The 21,929-nt window shown below is 38.5% G+C and overlaps 1 protein-coding gene and 1 pseudogene across 3 annotated transcripts in view; one reads left to right on the top strand and one right to left on the bottom strand.

Moving 5' to 3' along the window:
- Positions 1–21,929, top strand: part of SLC4A4 (solute carrier family 4 member 4) — a 282,065-nt gene that overhangs the window by 82,737 nt on the left and 177,399 nt on the right. For both annotated transcript variants that reach the window (XM_081095570.1, XM_081095571.1), the window contains exons 3-4: positions 6,404–6,539; positions 16,933–17,093. In XM_081095570.1, the coding sequence (XP_080951696.1) occupies positions 6,404–6,539; positions 16,933–17,093 (297 nt within the window). The remainder of the gene's footprint in view (positions 1–6,403; positions 6,540–16,932; positions 17,094–21,929) is intronic.
- LOC308522289 (large ribosomal subunit protein uL6-like) lies at positions 11,220–11,791 on the bottom strand (annotated as a pseudogene). Its single transcript has one exon. The product of its transcript is annotated as a large ribosomal subunit protein uL6-like (transcript).

The raw sequence follows: 21,929 nt of genomic DNA, 5'->3' as shown, positions 1-21,929 counted from the left end.
GACCTGGCTGGGGTAGCTCACTGATTGGACTGTGGGCCCTGGCACCAGTGGGTTTCTGGTTCATTCCCGTGCCTCTTTTGAGGCATGTGCAGAAGGCAACCAAATGATGTTTCTCTCTCACACCAATGTTTCTCCCCCCTCTCCCTTCTCTCTAAAAATCAGTGGAAAAATATCCTTGGGTGAGGATTAACAACAACAAAACAGATGTTAGAAATTGGGAAGGGTATTTTGCTGGCCACAGAGGATGCCCCTCCCGTAGGTGGATATTTACAATACAATTGTTGTGGCTTCCTATGTGCTTCTAATTCCTAGGAAGCTTAGGAGAGCAACTGGGGAAAGGAATTTACTAGAATAGCAAGCTACTTTATGACACATGATTTTGGAACTTTATTCCAAAGGGGTTGTTATATTGGTTGCTTAAAGGCTGTATTTAATAAATAAGACAACTTAAAAAAGGTGCTTAGCCACATGCAAACGAATGAAACTAAATTAGTTTGTCCCCATGTGCAAAAACTAATTTGAAATGTATCAAAGACCTAAATATAAGACCCAAAACAGTAAGTTACATAGAATAAAATATAGGTACCAAACTTATGGACCTTGGTCATAGAGAACATTTTATGAACTTGACTCCAAAGTCAAGGGAAGTAAAGGCAAAAGTAAATGAATGGGACTATATCAAACTAAAAAGCTTCTGCACAGCAAAAGAAACTGACAACAAAACAAAGAGGCAGCCAACAAGATGGGAGATGATATTTTCAAACAGTAGCTCCAACAAAGGTTTAATTTCCAAAATATATAAAGAACTCATAAAACTCAGCACCAAACAAACAAACCACCCAATCAAAAAGTGGACAGAGGATCTGAAAATACACCTCTCCCAAGAAGATATATGAACAGCCAATAGATATATGAAAGGATGTTCAACCTCACTGGCAGTTAGAGAAATGCAAATCAAAACTACAGTGAGATACCCACTCACACCTGTTAGAATGGCCATTATCAACAAGACAAGAAACAACATGTGTTGAAGAGGTTGTGGAAAAAAGGGAACCCTCATGCACTGCTGGTGGGAATGTAGACTGGTACAACCATTGTGGAAAGCAGCCTGGTGATTCCTCAAAAAATTATGAATGGAGCTACTATATGACCCAGCAATCCCTCTTCTGGGTATATACCAAAAAACTTGAAGTCATTTACTTGCAAAGATATATGAAAACTTGACGTCATTTACTTGAAAAGATATATGTACCCCTATGTTCCTTGCAGCATTATTCATGGTGGAAACAGCCAAGTGTCCTGCGATAGAGGACTGCATAAAGAGAATGTGGTACATATATGCAGTGGAATATTACTCAGCCATAAGAAAGGCTGAAATAGTGCCACTTGTAACAACATGGATGGATCTTGAGAACATTATGCTAGGCCAGTGGTTGGCAAACTGCAGCTCATGAGCCACATGCGGCTCTTTGCCCCTTGAGTGTGGCTCTTCCACAAAATACCGACTTCTGCGCATGGGCCATGAAGTTTCAATAGCATTGTATGTGTGCGCCCGCACGTGGTATTTTGTGGAAGAGCCACACTCAAGGGGCCAAAGAGCCTCATGTGGCTCGCGAGCCGCAGTTTGCCGACCACGGTGCTAGGTGAAACAAGTCAGACAGAAAAAACTAAGAATATATGATTTTACTCATATGTGGGATATAAAACTGAAGCTCATGAACATAAGCAGCAGTGTGGTGGTCACCAGAGGGAAGAGAGTCAGGGGAGAAGGGGGTCCTAATATACGGTGATGAGAAGATTTGACTTTGGGTGGTGGGCACGATGCAATATACAGATCTTCTAACATAGAATCCCACGTCTGAAACCTATATGTTCATGTTGGCCAATGTTACCCCAATAAATTTAATAAATACATTTTTAAAAAGGGAAAGGTGCTTAGATACAGTGCCTAGAGAGGACGACCAGAGATATTGTTGCATCCTTCTTCCAGTCCACTTGGCAGAAGTCTCAGGTGAATTGCTGTCTGATAAGCAGTGAGTTGTGTTTTCCTGGCTGGAGAACACCAGGCAACAGAGTAATGTCTGTGGATTCGAGCAGAGCAGACATGCGTGCTGTCTGTGCAGGAGCTTCTGTTCTTTAAGCAGGAGAAACATTGACTCTTCTGTTGGAGGTTGGGACAAACCCACATCACCTCTTTCAGAAATTCAGAAATTGACAAAAATTGATTCTCTAAACATAGACTTGCCCCTTCTAAAAGCTGGTTCTAACTCAGGGATCTTTGAAGTTGAATTTTGATGAAAATCAATCAAATTTGTCAGTCAGTTGTAGAACCACTGTGATCAGTAACTACATTACCAGTAATGTGAACACTTCTCCTCAGAAGTATTGCCCAGATCCCAAATGCTGCCTGTCATGTTTAATCCTCCCCCCACCCCCATTTTTGTGCTGTCCCTGATCCTCCATAAAAATAATCACACATTCTTTTTCTTGACTGGAAAAGCATTGCAAATGTTTTTGCACAAGTTCTGGAGCTTTAGATATTTTTCTACCAGAGATGTTAAGAAATTTTAAAGCCCTTTTTTTTATAATTACAGAAGCAAAACATCTTGTCTCCTGTGCTAATATGTGTTCAATTACCTTATGTTTTAAAATTGATTTTTACAGAGAGAGGGAGAGAGAGAGAGAGAAACATCGATCGGTTGTCTCCCAACCTAGGTATGTGCCCTAACCGGGAATTGGTATATAGGACTATGTTCTAATCCAACTGAGTCACCCAGCCATGGCTTAGTTACCTTATTTTAATGTTTTGGAAACACACTTCATAAATATTTTTTGCTTGCTGTTTAACTTAATTAATTGGCTAATTAATTAATGTTTGCTTCCCCTTCTACCATGTAACCTTGATAACAACAGGGATCTTTTTGTCAAGTTCTTCACTTAATTTAGAGCCTGAAGCGCAAGTCTATTAGAACATAGATAACATTCAGTAAATACTGATGAATGAATACATGAATGAATGTGCACATTCAGAATTAATAGACAAATAAAAGGAAGAAAATAAACATTTGAAAGATGTATATACAAGCATCCTTGCTTTTGCAGGACTGTAAAACTGACTATGCATGCTGAAGTTATTCAAAACAATCCTAATAATCAATGAGAAAAGTTACTATTGTTCTTGACTTTTAAAAAATTTGCCAAATCATTAAGCTCTTCTTGCTTTTGGCTATAAAGGCATAGGGAAATAAAAAAAAAGTAGTAAAACTAATATTTATTTAGTACATGCTAATTTTTAGAAAAATTAAGATGAAAGGGGGTGATTCCTTTGCAAAATCTCATCAGAAGTAGTTTGAATAGTACTTGCTTTCTTGATATTGTACAACTAATGAAATGGAATGGGCATCTTTTCTATGCCCAGATTGTCATAATCCTTCCTAATTTGAATCAGCTTCCAACATTTTATCCTCTGTGCTTTCCATGTCAAGAAATGTCTGTGAGAGTTTCTTTAATGTGAAGTGGATTTTTGTTTGTTTGTTTTTTGCCAGCATCACTTCCTCTGGGACATTGTTATCATTTTGTTGCAACCACTTTCCTGTTTATGTTGACCAGTATGCCTTCACCGAGTTCCTCCACTAGAAAACTAGTCTCTCAATGGTCAGTGGCAGCATTGTCTGTCTACGTGCCCATGACCAGCGAGATCTTCTATGCCTCCATTTACATTTGACTACAGAGTTCACTTCCGGTGTTATCACCTTTTGTTTCTGTGCAGTTCTTTCATCTTTGTTGGCCAACTCTCTCTTTTGGGTATCCATGTTGTATGAATTTATCCCTGGGAGATAAGAAGGCAACACAACCACACAGTATGCTTTCGGTACACGAACTGGATAACAAATGTGTAGTAACCAATCACTGACAGACTTTGAAAGATGCACTATGATTGGTCACTGATCAAGATGCACATATGTTATTTACAGAGTCATTAATTGTGGACTAAAGAGGTAGCAGTGAAGTTTGTACTTTATGTAATTGCTCACAGTTCATATACCATGCTAACTAAAATTTGTACTGTGTTGTTAGGGGAAATTTAACTAAACTGTGAAATTTCACACACATTGGAACCAAGCAAAGTGAGGACTCCCTTAATTCCAGGCTATTTTATGTACATATGTGTATTTTTTCTTCACTAAAGTAGAATCACTTTATGTATATGAATTGACAATTTTATTTGTTTATTTAATATTATGTATATACGTAAAAAAACCAATAATCTTAACTTCATGTTTTATGACTATATGATATTTTATTTTATTTTTAAATATATTTTTATTGATTTCAGAGAGGAAGGAAGAGGGAGAGAGAGATAGAAACATCATTGATAAGAGACAATCATTGATAGCTGCCTCCTACATGCTCCCTACTGGGGATCGAACCCACAATCTGGGCATGTGCCCTGACCAGGAATCGAACCGTGACCTTCTGGTTCATAGTTTAATACTTAACCACTGAGCATCACTGGCTGGGAAACTACATGGTATTTTATTGAACGGTTGTGTTATAGTTTATTTAATCAATCTTCCTTTTTTGGACATTTTGGCTTTTTCTATTTTTCTTAATTATAAAATTGTGATGATCACCTGTAGCTAAGTCTTTGAGATAACGACTTCTATTTATTTGAAATGAATGTCTTTCTAATGGTCGAATTGCTGGCTCACTGGACTCATATACTTAAAAATTTTTTTTGATTGGTTTCAGAGAGAAAGGGAGAGGGAGAGAGAGAGATAGAAACATCAATGATTAGAGAGAATCATTGATCAGCCACCTCCTGCACACCCCCTACTGGGGATTGAGCCTGAAACCCAGGCATGTGCCCTGATCAGGAATGGAACCACGACCTCCCCATTCACAGGTCGGTGCTCACCTGCTGAGCCAACAGGGCTCGACACATACACTTCTAAGACATTTCCATATCATTCCAAATTTCCCTTCAGAGAGTGATGCTTCCTGTTAGGCTCCTATCAGTGATATAAATTTTCTCAATCGTTGCTGATATTAGACATTATCATTCCTTTTCATTTTTGCCATTTTTATTAGGTGAAACATTTTAATAATTAGTTTTGAATACTAGTTAGGTTGAATATTTTTTTTAAAATATATTTTATTGATTTTTTACAGAGAGGAAGGGAGAGAGATAGAGAGTTAGAAATATCGATGAGAGAGAAGCATCGAATAGCTGCTTCCTGCACACCTCTTACTGGGGATGTGCCTGCAACCAAGGTACATGCCCTTGACCGGAATCGAACCTGAGACCTTTCAGTCCGCAGGCCGACGCTCTACCCACTGAGCCAAACCGGTTTCGGCTAGGTTGAATATTTTTATGAGTTTATTTGAGTAAGTACATTTTGAGCTATGAAATTTTATTCTTGTTCTCTTTATAATAGTTTTCAGATGGTATGGGTTTTTTTTTTTTTTTTTTAGGTTATTTGAGTACACATTTTTACACACACATGCACACAAAACAAACACACACATATATATTGGTGTACCTGAACTACATTCATATGTACGTACCATTCTTGGGATTATAAAGAATATCTGTGGGCCTTAGGTTTGTAACATAGCCATCAGTTTCCAAATGCTGTCCTTTAAAAAAAAGAGAGAAGAAGAAGGGGAACATAACCCATGACCTGGAGGAGATGCTAGTTAATTTTTTATTATGTTATTTTCAGGAGATGGGGTCAAAAGGAGCTAGTAGGGCATTCAATTATGTGTTTGAGTGTGTTGGAAATCCCTCCCCCCTCAGGTGTACAATATTTTACTTGGGCTTGTTTTTCAAGTGCATTGAAGTGTGACTAAATATTTTTGGTGCTCCATTATGTAAAGAAGAGGCCCATCTTGTTAAATATTCCTTCATCAACTTTGTAGTTAGCCTGTAAGGACATGGGCGTTAGGCATCGGACAGAGGGAAGGTAGGTGGGAGGCGGGCACCTGGGTGAAACTGAGGATAGGGGTGCTCCGTTGTCTCCTCCCACTGTTGTAGAAAAGTGATTGGATCAAGCTTGTTTCTGTCTAATCATTTTGGATGGCTCATAAATGGGGAAGGAGAGAAAGTCATGAGGTTGGACCTCAGCTCATCTGAGGGCTAAAGGTTCTTTGTCACACCACACAGAACTGGAGCGCTGTCCTTCCGGAGAGTAGTGGAGAGCTGAGATACAGTTTAGAACCAAAGGAAGAGAGAAGGGCTTTGGTTTCTTTTTGTCTCAAGGTTGAGGATAAGCAAGGAAGATGTCCACTGAAGATGTGGAAGGGAAGCCCACCAACTTTGGGGACGGAGGAAGAGCTCGGAGCTACACGTTCCTCAAGGTGGTGCAGCCAGTGTTTAACCCCAGTATTTTCACTTCTGCAGTCTCTCCCGCCGCAGAGCGAATCCGATTCATCTTGGGCGAGGAGGATGACAGCCCAGCACCCCCTCAGCTCTTCACCGAACTGGATGAGCTGCTGTCCGTGGATGGGCAGGAGATGGAATGGAAGGAGACAGCGAGGTAAGGCACGGTGGATGTTGCAGTACTGACCTGGGGGAATAAGGGTGGGCAAGAGAGTTGAGTGTGAATGAGCACCTTTCTCTAACCTCAGCACTTTGAATGACCGATGAGCATGATGTTGGCTGGGTTAGGGAATTAAACAATTTTTCTCTTCTCTTTCACATTGACGTGATGCTGGACACCCTTTATTGTACTGCTAGAGCATTGTTTCACTGATCCGTGATGCTATAATTTTAACCCTTATGAGGAATTAATAGTAAATCTCCATCCATATGCTACTTATTAGTGAAATATTTTAAGGATAAACTCAAGTACCCAAACATGATATGTGCCCTCACTCTCTGCATGTCAAAATATCTTGTGAGATGATGTTTGATTTATTACCCCTTCCCTGTTAGGGAGGGAGGTTGCAAAGGCAGTAAATGGTACCAACAAACTTGCTATTATTCCAAGTAAAAACCTCTCATCTTTTTAAATATCCAGTGAAAGTAAGTAGAAGGTTCACCCGAACTTAGAGTTTAGAGACCTGAGTTCTATTTCAAACTCTGTAGCCTGTTAGCTCAAAACAGTTTCTCAGAACTTTGATTTCATTATCAATAGAGTAGATAATAATGCCTACTCCATATAACATGTATTCTATATAAGATATGTAACATATGTAAATATAATATTATACAATATATGTCTGATTATTTTATATAAACACACATGTATGCATATAATGAAATTCTTTGTAAATTGTTAAAGCACTGCATAAATATCCAAGTTTTTATTAATTTCATGATAGCAGAGCTTTTCTTTCTTTCTATATAAAGATTTAGTTATATATTCCACTCTAAATCTTTGATGACATATAACATTTACATAAGATAAAGACTGATATAATGCAGTTGTTTGTCTCTCATTGCCATCATTACATGGAGAGTCAGTATATTTCTCTTTCTTAAACAGAATTATGTTAAGATATGCCTTTTATAGTCTGTAATTTAATTAAAACCAATTAAATTGAACCAGTGTGTTTTGAATGCCCGGTATAGGTCAGGTACTATTTTAGGTATTGGGAATGCAGAAGTAAATATTTTTATTATTTGCTCTTTTAGGGCCTCTTTTCATGATATAATCATTGCCTCATTCCCATTCTCAGTACCAATACCTGGATATATAAAGTCGTCCATAAGTGTACTTTTAGTTCATAAAACACCCTGCAAAAGGAGGCTTTTGAAGCAAAAACTTTTCTTAGTACCTGCATTTCATTCTTTCTTTACCTTCTTTCTAACAAAAAAAGAATGAGAGTTGTACTGGTGCAATCTGAATTAAGTGTTGGGGAGATTTTGGTTTAGCCTTGGCTCTGTGTTAACTAGCTGTTTAACTTCGGGCGATTCATGTAGTCATGTCATCTTCCTGAGTTTGAGTTTTCTATTCTATCAAATGAGGGTCATATTGTGTTACATCCTCTCTAACATCATGCATATTTTAGAGCTCTAAAATTCCGTCCATGCTGTATATTGGTGTACTCAGCTGTGATTAGAAGACATATTTGACTCTTATTTTTATCTTAAAATTCTGTGAGAGTACTTTATATAGATTAGAATTCAGGTATAGCACCCTGTTTTTCTTTCAGTCAAGTGAAGACTACACTTTATTTTCTATGACCCCTGGTCCCAGAAATGTGGAGAGATCACAGTTCACTTATAGGTAATAAAATGTTGAGAGAGGTGGACGTCGTATTTTCCTTTAAGGTTGTTAAAGATTAAGATGGACTTGATACTGTATTATCTATAAAGACTTTATTTCCTTGGGAGCATATGTGTCATTTTGATGATGCCCTTGGTTCCTGGGAGATTGGACTTTTGGAGAAGGGGTGGGAGTATGCCAGGTGTCAGAGGGAAGCTGTCCAGGAAGAAACATACTTACATGTAATCAACACCCTATGACTTCTCCTATATAGGACTTGTCACAGTTACTGTTAACTATTAATTAATCATATATGTGATATTATTGTTTTAGTTTTATCTCCCTCATTACACTAATTCATATGAAGGCAGGGATCACCATGTCTGTGTTTTACTACTGTATTCCCAGTTCCTTGCTATACCTGGTACATAATAGGTCCGTAATATTTGTTGAGTGTGATTAGCTGAGAACTGATTGCTTTATAAACAACTCTTCTACATATACTTTCTTAGAAGTCTTACTGGATCAAAATTGGAATTCTGTGATAATCCATCCCTGATTGATAGATAGCTGACTGATAGACCCAGGGTACCAAGCACATCATTGAGAAAGCCCAGAAGAGGACTTGTGTTTGATGTTTCAAACTAATTCATCAATATACTGATGCCATCTGCTTTTAGTTCTCTAGCCCATACTTCTTGCCTCATTTGACTGAAAACAAATGGTTGGCCCAGCTGGTGTGGGTCAATGGTTGAGTGTCAATCTATGAACCAGTCATGGTTCTATTTCTGGTCAGGGCCCATGCCTGGGTTGTGGGCTTGATCCCCACTGTGGGGTGTGCGGAGGCAGCCGATCAATGATTCTTATCATTGTTGTTTTTATCTCTCTCTCCCTCTCCCTTACTCTCTGAAATCAATAAAAATATATTTAAAAAAACAACAGCACACAAATGTCTGGATGGCTAATGAGCATCTCAAAATAGCATGTCTAGAATGAAGTTTCTGATTCATTTACTTCAGATAAGCTCCTCCTACAGAGTTCCTCACTACAATGAAAAACTCCATTTTTGTAGCTGCTCAAGCCAGAAACATAGTAGTCTTCCTTGACTCCTGTCTTTCTCTACACCCCTTACTTAATCCTTTGGCAAATCCTATCTATTTATCCTCAAAGATATTCAGATATTCAGAATCTCACCATATCTTATATTCAGTATTGCCATAACCTGGTCCAAGCCACCAGTATCTTGCAAATGCTTCTTAACTAGTCCACCTCCCTGCACTTGTCCCGCTCTTACCTCGCTCATGAATCGTCCACCAAGATCTCTTTGACCTCATCTGCTTCTTCTGTTCCTCTTGTTCGATCTGCTTGCACCTCACTGGCCAGTCATGCTTCTGTGTCAGGGATTTTGCATTTGCTGTTCCCTCTGTCTGAAATGCTCTCCCAGCCACATACCCACGGTTATCTACATGGCTCATTTTCTCAACTCCTTCAGGTCATTACAGTGGGGCCTTGACTTACAAGTTTAATTCATTCTGTGATGGAGCTCATAACTCAAATTACTCATATGTCAAATCAATTTTCACCGTTACAATGACACGTGATGCTGGGCTGATGTTGTGGCGTTCACTGTGACGTTCGCTGCGCCAACTAGCGGTGGAGTATCTGAAGCTGGCTCGTAACCCGAATTTTAGCTCGCAACTCAAAGCAAAAAATCGGCCGAGAGACGGCTCGTATCTCGAAAAACTCGTTGGTCGGGACACTCATAAGTCAAGGCCCCACTGTATTCAGATATGACCTTCTCAGTGGCTGCCCTTTCTAAAGTGGTAACATCCCCCCAACTCTCTATCCCCCATGCTCCATAATTTTTATCTTTAGCGCTTACCAGCATTTAGCATTTTACATCTATTGTTATTTTCTCTTCCTAATAAAATTAAAGCCCCCTGAAGGTAGGAATTTTTGGTTGTTTTGTTCACCACTCTGCTTCCAGTGCCTACAACTACCTGGCACACAGTCTACAATCAAGACATCTGTGCTAAGAGAACAAGTGGAGAAACAGGACCTTGCTTCTTAGTTTACTGCTCCACCTAAATCCTGTTGGGAAGTTTCGAGGTGATTGTGCCTCCAGAAATTATTCAGGTTTTCAGTAACTTCTACTTCCTATATGTTTGCAATAATTTGACTGCCATTTAGGATGTCCAGTTTCCAGACATGATCGGGGTTCTTTTTCCCATGAAAAGCTCTCAAATCTACCAGACCAATAAAAGTGTTGTGCTTAGAGAGAATTCACTTTATATATGAAAGTGCAGCATGGGTGTTTTTGTGGCTAACCTATAAAATTAAGAAACCCCAATTGACAGATTATTTATTCCATAGAGAACTAACCTACCAGACTTCTTCAGCTTAATATAGTTTCTACTGTTCATATCCCCTACCCATTTTAATACTCTCCCTTTTTAATATTCTACACTTTTTATTTGACTCATGATTTGATAGCACCAAGAATATCCTACATTGAATGTCAGAGTTACTGTAGTTTCAGGAAGTTCAAGTTAGCTCTGTCTCAAAAAGTAAGGAGGAGGATTTCAGTAGTAGGAAAAATATCCCCCTTTAAGTTGTGGCATTCACAGTAGTCATGTAAAACTATGAACAAGGGAAGCTTTTATTTATATGAGATTTGAAGTGTAGCCAGTTCTACCACCTTCATTTTTCACATCTTTCCCCTGCTCTTCCCTTTCCTAAAAGTTAGAATTTTAAATTTTTACTGGCTCTTCCAACAGAGTTCAAGTTAAAGATTGTGCAAAGTGTGGCATGATGAAACCTAAGAAGACTACATGGTCAGTGGAATGCAGAGAGCACTATGTGGTTTTTTTTCTTCTTTTCAATACAAGGCTTTTATTGTATCTTTATAATATAGCAAACATCTTTATAATATCACAAACAAGTGTGACAAATCATTCGGCATCTTGGTGTTTCTATGACTGGACAACTTAGATCTTATTCATCAGCCTACTGAACTGGCCCTTTTTCGGAATCATAGATACTATCCAAAACATTTCTGATATCCTTGTTTTTAACTGTTGTGGCTTGCTGAATCAAAGCAGCTGAATTTGATACAAGTTCAATGTCATTTCCTTCAAGAATCAACTCATCTTTCTGGGCTTGAGATACTGAACAAGCAATGCCTAACTTCATCTGAACTCTGCGAATGTATTTTCGCCCAAGAAATTTCTAATTTCAAGAAGAGAACCATCCTCCTTAATAATGGTGTCGATGGGGAAATGAGTTTACACAGACCTCATCTTGTAATGGAAGCCCAATTTAACACCCTTGATCATGTTCTGTACATGGCTGCGAATAGTGTGAACTGTGGCCAATTCCTTTCTATTTCCCCACCATTTGTCAACCCAGAGTCTCTTCTTTTTCTTTCCTCGGAGACTGATATCTACATTGATGTAGTTGAAGTCCCTCTGCAGGGTGCCTCTGGGGCCCTTCAAAATAACTGTGCATCCCTTCAGAGTGATGCCCACATTTTCTGGGATGTCCACAGTCTGATTGCTGACAATGGTATTCATCCTCACAGCAGATGTGCCAACAAGCGAGAGCACTGTGTTTTAAAGAGCACTCCTAAGTGTTAGGCCGTTAGAATACTGACATTTAGAGATCAGCAGTAATTGCAATGAAATATTTGATATTAGGTAACAAGCCCATGTTTCTCATTAAGAATTTCTAGGAGCTACGTTTTAGCTAATGGACTCATGAAGCAAACTGGTAAAGAATAAGTCATGGTCCAGCTTTGGTGATGGCCCCATCACCAAACTCTTTCTTTGAGTCAGTAATATCTCTGCAGAAATCGTTATTGGCTTTCACTTTTATTTCAGTGACTGCTCAAATGGGCAATGTTGTAAGTGGTGAATGTTACCAGAAACTGTGTTAAAGTTCACTCCCTCAGTGTCTCAGTGGGTAAAAAGGAAAGGCATCACAAGTTTCAGCAAATGAACAAGCCAACAAAGGGAAAGGGTGTTGGTGTTTCCCTTCTGTTGGGAGTGCACACAGGAGCTCCTGCTCGTTCCAGTTTGCCCTGCAGACTGACCTACATACCTCTGGAGAATCTGATTTCAGGGCCTGGCCATCAAACAGAGCCACGTGCACTGATCCTGGGGCTGTGGAGAGAAACCACTCCCTTCCCAATTGACATTGACTTCGCTTTGCAAAATTCCATCTGAGACCAAGTTTATTGTTTCTGTAAGAAAAAGACTGAAGGAAAGGGAATTTAATCACTTTATAATTCAATGTAGTTACAGCATACAGATAATTTCATATAAATATGCATAAGTATAACTTTATATACCTTTTATACATACACGTAACTTTTATAACAACATGCATAGAACTTTTGCAATAACTTTCACAGTTGCTCTAGAAATTTAAGCATTCTCCTTAAAAACATCATTTATCCCAGATACACACTAGCACTGGCTTTTTTTATGTGATGAGGCAATTACTAGTTAGCAAGAAATTTTATTATCATTTTAATAGGTTTATGAAGTTGGACTATAATCTAAGGCAAAGATCATGTCAATTTTCCGCAGTAAAACTGGCATATTTTTAAGTTAGAGGTCTTGTCTTTTCTTAATTATATTCAATCATATGATTGGAAAATTGCAAAATTCAGTGATTCCCAGTGAGTTTTCTATTTCTTCACCAAATGAGTTGAGTTCTGTTGTTTGGCAGTCACTCAGAGTGTGTTAAACTGCAGTGTGCTTTATCATTGTTCTTCTAAGACCTTGGAATAAATAAACTTCACCTAATAAACTCCTCTTCCAAGGTTACAAGTTCTGTAATTGCAAGCATTTAAAAAGCCAACTTCTGAAAATAATTTTCCTATAACATGTCAAGTACTAGGCAGAAGAAAAAGTGAGAAACACATTGCAGATACATGATTATTCATAGCTACTATGAAGGGTAGATGGTGGCTTTTAGTACATTTAACAGGAAGAACATCTATTTTTTACCATTGTAATTACATGGTACTGAAGCACCTTTACAAATCCATTGGCTGAACTTTGGTACCTTGGCCTTAGTCTTTTCCTTAATGGGTTCTATTTGAGTTGAGTAGTTTTCAGTTTTTTTTTTTAAATTTGTCCTTGATATGTGAGGAGGATGGACATAGCATGTGTAGTTTCTAGAATGAAACTCCCTGCCAATAATCTGTTTAAATGGTAAACTTAGTTGATGCCTGAAAGCATACGTTGGAAGTACCTTGAACAATCAATTACTTGAACAATTAGAGCAATACATTTTAAAGGAATTTAATAGTCTTTATTTCAGAGTTTCCCTTATGCTGTTAGCTGTGCTAGGATATGACATTATCACAACATTCAATATTTACTGAACTCAAAATGAAATAGATGCTAAACTGAACTATGAGATAATACATATCCCCTGAGAATGTGGCTTCTAAGGAGCTGGCTAGTTTGAGACTGCATTTCATTCCTCTACTAGAGGCCCGGTGCACGAAATTCATGCACTATAGGGGCAGGGTCCCTCAGGCTGGCCTGTGCCCTCTTGCAATCCAGAACCCCTCAGGGGATGTCCAACTGCCGGTTTAGGCCTGATGCCCCCTGCGCTCACCAGCTGTGAGGATGGCTCCTGGATTAGCGGCACTCCCACAGGGAGCACACTGACCACCAGGGGACTGCTCCTGCGTTGAGCATCTGCCCCCTGGTGGTCAGTGCATGTCATAGCAACTGGTTGTTCCACAATTCGGTCTATTTGCATATTAGGGTTTTATTATATAGAATTGTTATATCTTGACTTAAAGACCTGGTGTCCTCTAGGAAGGTGAGTAATGCTATTCCATAAATCCAAGCTAATTAAGATTTATGATTTTTAAATATACTTTAAAAACTTGTTCAAAGTCATATTGAAGTCCAGTGTGGTTGCCTATAATATACACTTTGGAGAGGAATGAAATAAAAGATCAAACACAGAAGAATGCAGAGGTTTTACTCCTTTAAAAATTTTTAAAATTTAACTTATACTGTTTAAATAGTTGAGGATGATAGTAATATAGAGCCATTGTCACATGCTGTATCTAAGTGAGGCTTAGTTTTCTCTCAAGAAATGGTTTTGGCAATATAAATTTATGGCAGATGGTAAAGAGGGGGACTCGTTTAGTAAAGGTTAGCCGGAATTGAAGGCTGTATAAAACACTTCCCTTCACTGAGTTTCTAGCTGACTCATGTCATTCATCTTGGGGTTAAATTCTATGGCCAAAGATTCTATTCCTCAACTGATAATACTTTTAAGAATAAAAATAAGGAGTCACTACAGTTTTTAAAGATGACATAATTTTATGTAACCCTGTCTTGGTTTCATATACTATATAATCTTCTAACCTCTACAGTCTTATCTTGAGTAATAACTTATAGCATCAAATGTAAATGTGACTCACATAGTAGTTGCTAACAAACATGGTTAGAGATTCTGTCAGCAAGCATGAAAAGATAATACACCTATGTTAACCAATGTAATATGCTCCATAAAATGATTACTTTCAAAATAACCCCAATTACCTTTTATTGTTTTGGCAAATTATATGAGTATGATGTAAAATTGTCATTATTCTCTTCTATTTCTGTGGTTCTAATACCAGCCAAAGTGAAGAACTAAATTACATGCACACAGACACACACAAGAATATTAAGGGTCTTTGTTTCTTTCTTGGGATGTTTTGCAATTACTTTGTAGAGATAAACAAGGTCCAGTTTTGACGGTTTAAAACTTTGGTGGTGCTGTTGGTTTTTTAACTTGCGAGGAAAGCCTGTAAAAAGTCTCCACTGCCTACATATTTTGGGATACAGGAGAAAGGAGGAGGGTCTTAGAATTAAGGGTGAGGTTAGGAATAAGGTTGCCATTGACAAGTGGGAGTTTATTGGGTGGGAGAGGCTTACTGAGAGGGGTAATGGAGGGAGACTTTTCAAATATGGCTAACATACTTCTGAATCACATGAGTGTTAGGCTTGCTTAAAATTCTAAATTTTCTATGACACTGTGGCTGATCTCTTGATCTCTTTTCCCTCCTGGTTCTGCTAATGTGTTTTTTCCTTCCTCTGGGGGTGGTGAGCGGTCTATAAATAATATCTTATGTAGAGCTTCCTCTGATCTCTGCCCTTTGTTCTCATGTTTAGTGAGCTAGGTGAGCGTTTAGCTTTTCTAGGTAAACATTTTTCAATCATTAAACCTTTGGGTGAAGAATGTAGAAAAACAATTTTTTATACCCCTCTGTTGATCTTTTTCAATATCTTTTAGAAGGTTGAAGTGAGAGAAAAAACATTTTTCTTTGGATCTTGCTGAATAGCAAAATGATAATGCTTTCCCTTTTTATTTAATGTGTATTTTTAACCAGTGTATGAAGAGTCTATATGTGTAATATGTGGGACATAAAAACTGTCAAGTGTGTTTTGCTCTCATTTCCATTAAGCTTTTTAAATATATATTACTAGTCTATCAAAATGTCTAGGAGTCTCAGAAAGAAGAAGCTCTGAAAGAGGGTTGTTTGTTCCATTGCTAAGGTTAATAGATCTGTTATAAGAAGAAGATATGCTGTTCGTTGAGCTTGTGTATCTTTAAACACATGTGAAGCCAGATTTTAAGGAGGGAAGAGAGATCAGCTGAGAAATATATATTAAAGTAAGACATAGCAACACATGCTCACCCTCTTTAGGCATTAAAGGGGAATTTTATATTCATGTGACTACTTTACACCATGTTTTTCAAATATTTAAGATAAATATTGGTTTATAACTGATATTTCACCTTCTATAAATTTGCCTTGTGAATTCACAACAGAATTCACATAGTGGTGCCTATTTTTACCCATAGTAGGCTCTACCTACATGGATAAATCTGTAATGCATATTTTTCTACCTTATTTTAAAAAATTTAGTTAAATCACTCTTAAGGATTTTGTGGTTACTGATAGACAGATATAAAACCTTTGGTTCTGCCCTAACTCGTTTGGCTCAGTGGACACAGCATCAGCCTGCGGACTGAAAGGTCCCAGGTTCTAGTCCAGTTAAGGGCATGTACCTTGGTTGTGGGCACATCCCCAGTAGGAGGTGAGCAGGAGGCAGCTGATCGATGTTTCTCTCTCATCAGTGTTTCTAGCTCTCTATCCCTCTCTCTTCCTCTCTGTAAAAAATCAATAAAATATATTAAAACACACACACACACACAGACACACACACACACATACTTTTGATTCCTTTGGGTTTGTTTTCTTTCTCTCTAACATTAGGGAAAGGTGCAGACTCTATTTGCTGTATTTTTTTAAAAAATTTTATCTTTATTATTGAAAGTATTACAGATGTCCTCTTTGTTTTTTCCCCCATTGACTCCCTGTATCCCGCACCTGCCCCTCCCAGGCCTTCAACACACTATTGTCTATGTCAATGGGTTATGTATATAAGTTCCCTGGTTAACTCCCCGCCACCCCCCCCCCCCACCTCAGCCCCCTCTGCAAAAAAAAAAAAAAAAATACACACAACAAAACCAAACCAAAACAAAAACTAATTAATGATATAATCAGGTTTTAAGACTCTAGGAAAGGAGACATTTTGGTAGTGCTGATGGGGGTGGAAACAGAGGGGTTGATGTTGCTATTTCCAAGGTAAGTTAGAACACTTTTAATTGCTGTTCATGATTCTCATGTTCCTAGGTGGATTAAATTTGAAGAAAAAGTGGAAGAGGGTGGGGAGAGATGGAGCAAGCCCCACGTGGCCACATTATCCCTTCACAGCTTATTTGAGCTGAGGACGTGTATAGAGAAAGGATCCATCATGCTTGACAGGGAGGCTTCTTCTCTCCCACAGTTGGTGGGTAAGTATGTTGCTTTAAGTTCCTATCGTTTTTTTCATTGTTTCCTACCTATTCATGAGTTTCCATCAATGCCGATGACTTCTAGTGTAAGCAGAGTTGAATATTCTAGAGCATTTATTCTCTCTCTTTTTATGTTATAAAACGAATAAGGTTTTTTGCAGAAAATTTGGAAAATACAGACATATATTGAGAAGAAAATTTAAAAAGTCATTCATTGCACCTAACATTTTGGTGTATTTTCATCCAGTTTTGTTTCTCAATCTTCTCTCTTATGCTTTTTATTTTTTAATATTACTTTATAAAAATTAATATTGTGATTATACGTATGTATATGGATATGCATTTATTTCTAGGATTAATATTTTGAATGGAGTCCCCACCCAATTTTTGGTTATATTGGACTGGATGTCTGGATACTCGATTTCTAGAACTCTTTGACCTTAGACACTGAACTGCTCTGGGCCTCAGTTTTGTTGTCTGTACAATAGGGTTTAAATCCTCTGTAGGAAGGAAAACAGCCTAGTTCCTGGGTTGGGGATGATTTCGTAGATGGAAGTCAAAGTTCTTTAGCTGTAGGTAGAGAAAAGTTGTGTGGACAAGAAGCCAGCAGAACCCTATGGGTTAGTGACTGAGTCAGATCAGGTTAGTTCTGAGTGTCATTTGTACAACCACCTGCAAGTCGGTAAACCTAACGGTGCAGGGCAGCTTGGGCATCTTTTGCAATTAGAGTTGTGTAGTGAATGTTAACTCATCATGTAGAACACCTTGGGCACACATCACTACATTCCAGAGAGTAGTAATTGTTTTTATTTTCTAGCAGAACCAGACGTATGGCCTAAGCAGCCTTAATTATCCGTCAGATCTGGGTGTACTGAATAACAGCATAGATGTGTTGCTCATTGAGCAGACCTTCAAAAACAGGTGCAGAGGCTCTGCCTGTTATTCCTGGGAAAATTCCATAACCAGGTGACCATTGGACCTGTTTGGATACTACGCTTTCCCAAGGGGTCTTCGGGATGCCTACTTTGGGATTATGGGGAAAAGGATGTGGATCATGGCTCTACAGAAAGGGACTAGTGTAAAATTCCTGTGTAATTTCAGATTGCTGCAAAATTTCTTTGGTTATCTTTAGACAAAAGGCTTGCCTATGACATCTGTGTCTTTATAGACACCGGGGAGGTTATAGCACTTACACTGGAGGAAAAGATTTGTTGTCAGATGAGGCATCTATCTAGCTGATGTATATGTATTCCATTCTTCTTCAGAGAGCTTGTTAGATTTGCAAAGAAACCCCATACTTTTCATGCATCTGACGTATTGAAGGTGCATGAGAAAGGAGAAAGACCAATGCGAAGATGCTGGGTGGACAGAAGTAATGAGTTCATGCATTTATTCAGCAATGATGTGTAAGCTTCTGCAATGTGCCAGACACTGTTCCAGGCCCTGGAATTAGGTTTGCAAATCTACCACTTTGTAAACGGGATAAGTTACAAATCCATGTCTATATAGGTAGTTAGAAGATAATGTAGGAAATACAGCTCTGTGTAGAATTTTTCATATTTGACAAAGCAGATGAGGCTGAAATGGACATTTGATATATGAGGAGAGATCTTGGATTATTTTACCAAGGGAAAGTAGGGCCCATCTACAAAGACAGAAACAAATGGAAAGGATGGTTTTCTAGGCAATTTGTTCCACTGGCCTTTTTTAAAAGTAAATTGAAAGGTTACTTTCATGTTGTTTGGGTTTATTAAAAAAAAAGATTTTTATCATTGAAACTTTTGTGGCTTTCAAATTCCATAGCTGAATGATGGTTACTTTAGCCAAGTGATTCTTTGAGGTAGATAAATGTAAGGATTCTTCCTTCTTCTTCTGCATCTCGGCAACAAGAATGTAAAATCAGAAACATTAGGATTCTAAATTGAATAAAGGCATTCGCATTGTATGTTCTTTATTTTTATAATGAGGGATATGTCAGCTTTTCTTATACAGCATCTTATGAATAAATTAGGATAGAACAATAAGTGATCTCAGTGATACAAATACAACTCATGCTTCAGTAGAAACAGAAACATGGAGAACAAAAACGTGTCTCCTAACAGAATGATTTGCATATTGACGATTTAAGGTTTTATAATTGCATAAGCACCTCTCAGAGCTGAAAACATCCTAAGTTTCAGGCTGCCAGAATTGTTTCAAGTATCCTTCCTTAATGGCCTATTGGCACTACAATGCACTCTTAAACATACATACACATACATGTGTATCACTTTGCACCCACTAACTTTTTCTCATTTATTAAAGTCTGAATGAGAGAGTATCTAAAAAAGTGTTATGGTTAGCAAAAATCAATCCAATTTTTGAGTGAGAACTGCAATCTCTGTATTCTTAGACTTTAAGAACTCACCTGGAGCAAAAATGTCTGGAGTCAGACAAGTTGCAAAAATACATCAGAAATGCATGCATGCAGGGCAAAATGGACTTTAGTAAACTGTGTCCTGGCAATGCATAGGCAGTATAAGGGGAGAAGATGTGTGTGTTTTAAAGGTCACCAGAAAGGTATTCAAAAGAAAAAGTCTCACCATAGGCTTTTGTCACTGCCTAAAATGTCATCATTTGGAGATTTATTTCACCGAGCCCAGAGAGTCCTATATTAAAATCTACTGCTGTCTGACAAAGGTCCTATATTAATTCCATGAGACATAGAGTAGTGTTGTAGAAAGGATGGTGAGTTTACACTTGAAGAGGGTTTATAATGAAAGTCTACGTCTACTAGCCTGGATGACCATGGGATGGACAAAGCAAGTTACTTCACTCTTTAGTGGTCTCAGTTTACTCCTCTGTAAAAGGAGGATGAAGGTGGACTTCTCAGGGTTTTTGTGAGAAGCAAATGAGGGTATCAGGTGTGATTATTATGTTCTCACATAACTGTATCCGCATACATGAGTTTATCCAAATCTTTCTCCCTGTCACCCAGCAGAGGGCTGAGTGTAGACTGAGTCAGGTAGATGTTCAGGGACTTCATGAGCAGGAGGAAAGATTCTGAAAGGTGTAGTGGATGGACCTGGAAATAATTAAGAGCTTCTGTGCTGTGCCTAGATGTGGTCAACAAAGGTAATGAAAGTTAAAGTGGAATTACATACTTGGACCTTCTGTAAGACTGTCTTTGGATATTCATCACCAGAAAGGGTTATCTGTTCTCCACAACTAACCGACATTTTAGTTGAAGTAGAGGACAATCTCCCACATTATACTGGAGCCTTGTTAGCCAGTGACCAGAGAGGTTCTGGTATTTACTACATTTAAGGAAGGTTCTCCAAGCATTCTGTGTTCTCACTTTAATTTTCCATTACCTTTTGTTACCAGCTGTGAACTTTTTCTCTAACCTCCATGCATTTATTTTAAAAATGGTCATTAAATTTTAAAATTAGACACTACTAGGTCACCTTGTACTATCATCAGTTGGTAATAGGTTTGCTCTGCAGTCCCTGGGGCGAGCAGGCAGAGAGGGCAGGGGTGCATTCTGGAGCTGAAAATACAGAGAAACAAGACAGAGGCAAATAAAGAGGCAAAAACAAAACAAAACAACAACAACAACAACAAAAAATTCACAAGCAAAAGAAAGAAAAGAAAGGACCAGATTTGCAGGAGTGCAAGGAAAAGAACATATTTGAGAGAGTGTAGCTGACTGAAAAGAAATACTTAAACATCTTCTGAAACAATCTAAACCTTGCAGAAAGTTAAAGAATATGAAGGGGGGAAAACCCTTATTTAATTTTATTTCATGTATTTATTTAGTTCTCACCCAAGGATATGTTTATTGATGAGAGAGAGAGAGAGAGAGAGAGAGAGAGAGAGAGAGAGAGAGAGAGAGAGAGAGAAGAGAAGAGAAGAGAAGAGGAGAGGAGAGGAGAGGAGAGGAGAGGAGAGGAGAGAGAGGAGGAGAGAGGAGAGGAGGGGAGGGGAGGGGAGGGGAGGGGAGGGGAGGGGAGGGGAAGGGAGGAGAGGAGAGGAGAGGAGAGGAGAGGAGAGAAGGGAGAGAAATATGGATCAGTTGCCTCCTGTGTGCATCCTGACTGAGAATTGGACCTGCAACCTTTGGTGCATGGGATGATGCTCCAACCAACTGAGCCACCCAGCCAAGGCCCTGATTTTATTTTAAATGACAGGAGATAGAATGGTAACTTGAAGAGTTATTGTTATTATTTGGTTATCAAAAAGTTATTCTCTTTTTAGCAGAGGGTGGAGTTGTTTTGTCCTGAATTGAGTTGAGAATTATATGCAGCTAAGTCTTAATTAAGATACATCTCCCCTCCACCCCATTTATCTCAACAAGTGAGAAGAAAAAGTAATAATAACAAGTGTGATTATATCAAGAAACAATAGCAAGATTTTTATCCTTTTTTGCAATCCACCTGCTACTCCTTCTTAGTGGCATCTGATGCTTCGAGTTTGCAGGCATGAAGAAATCTGGTCATGAGCAGAGGGAAACCATTTAAGCAGTTGTTCCTTGTCACATGTGCATAAAAAGAAATTCAGCCCAATTCTGATTCTCCTCAGAGCCTCTTCTTGTTTGTTTTTTTTTTGTCAGAATCCCTTCCTTTTTTTTTTTTTAATATATTGATTTTTTTTTTTTTACAGAGAGGAAGGGAGAGGGATAGAAAGTTAGAAACATCGATGAGAGAGAAACATCGATCAGCTTCCTCCTGCACACTCCTTACTGGGGATGTGCCCGCAGCCAAGGTACATGCCCTTGACCAGACTCAAACCTGGGACCCTTGAGTCCGCAGACTGATGCTCTATCCACTGAGCCAAACCGGTTAGGGCCAGAATCCC

Source organism: Myotis nattereri, assembly GCF_964212035.1.
Source record: "Myotis nattereri genome assembly, chromosome: 1".
NCBI classification, from domain to species: Eukaryota; Metazoa; Chordata; class Mammalia; order Chiroptera; family Vespertilionidae; genus Myotis; species Myotis nattereri.
This window is presented reverse-complemented; position numbering and strand designations above follow the sequence as displayed.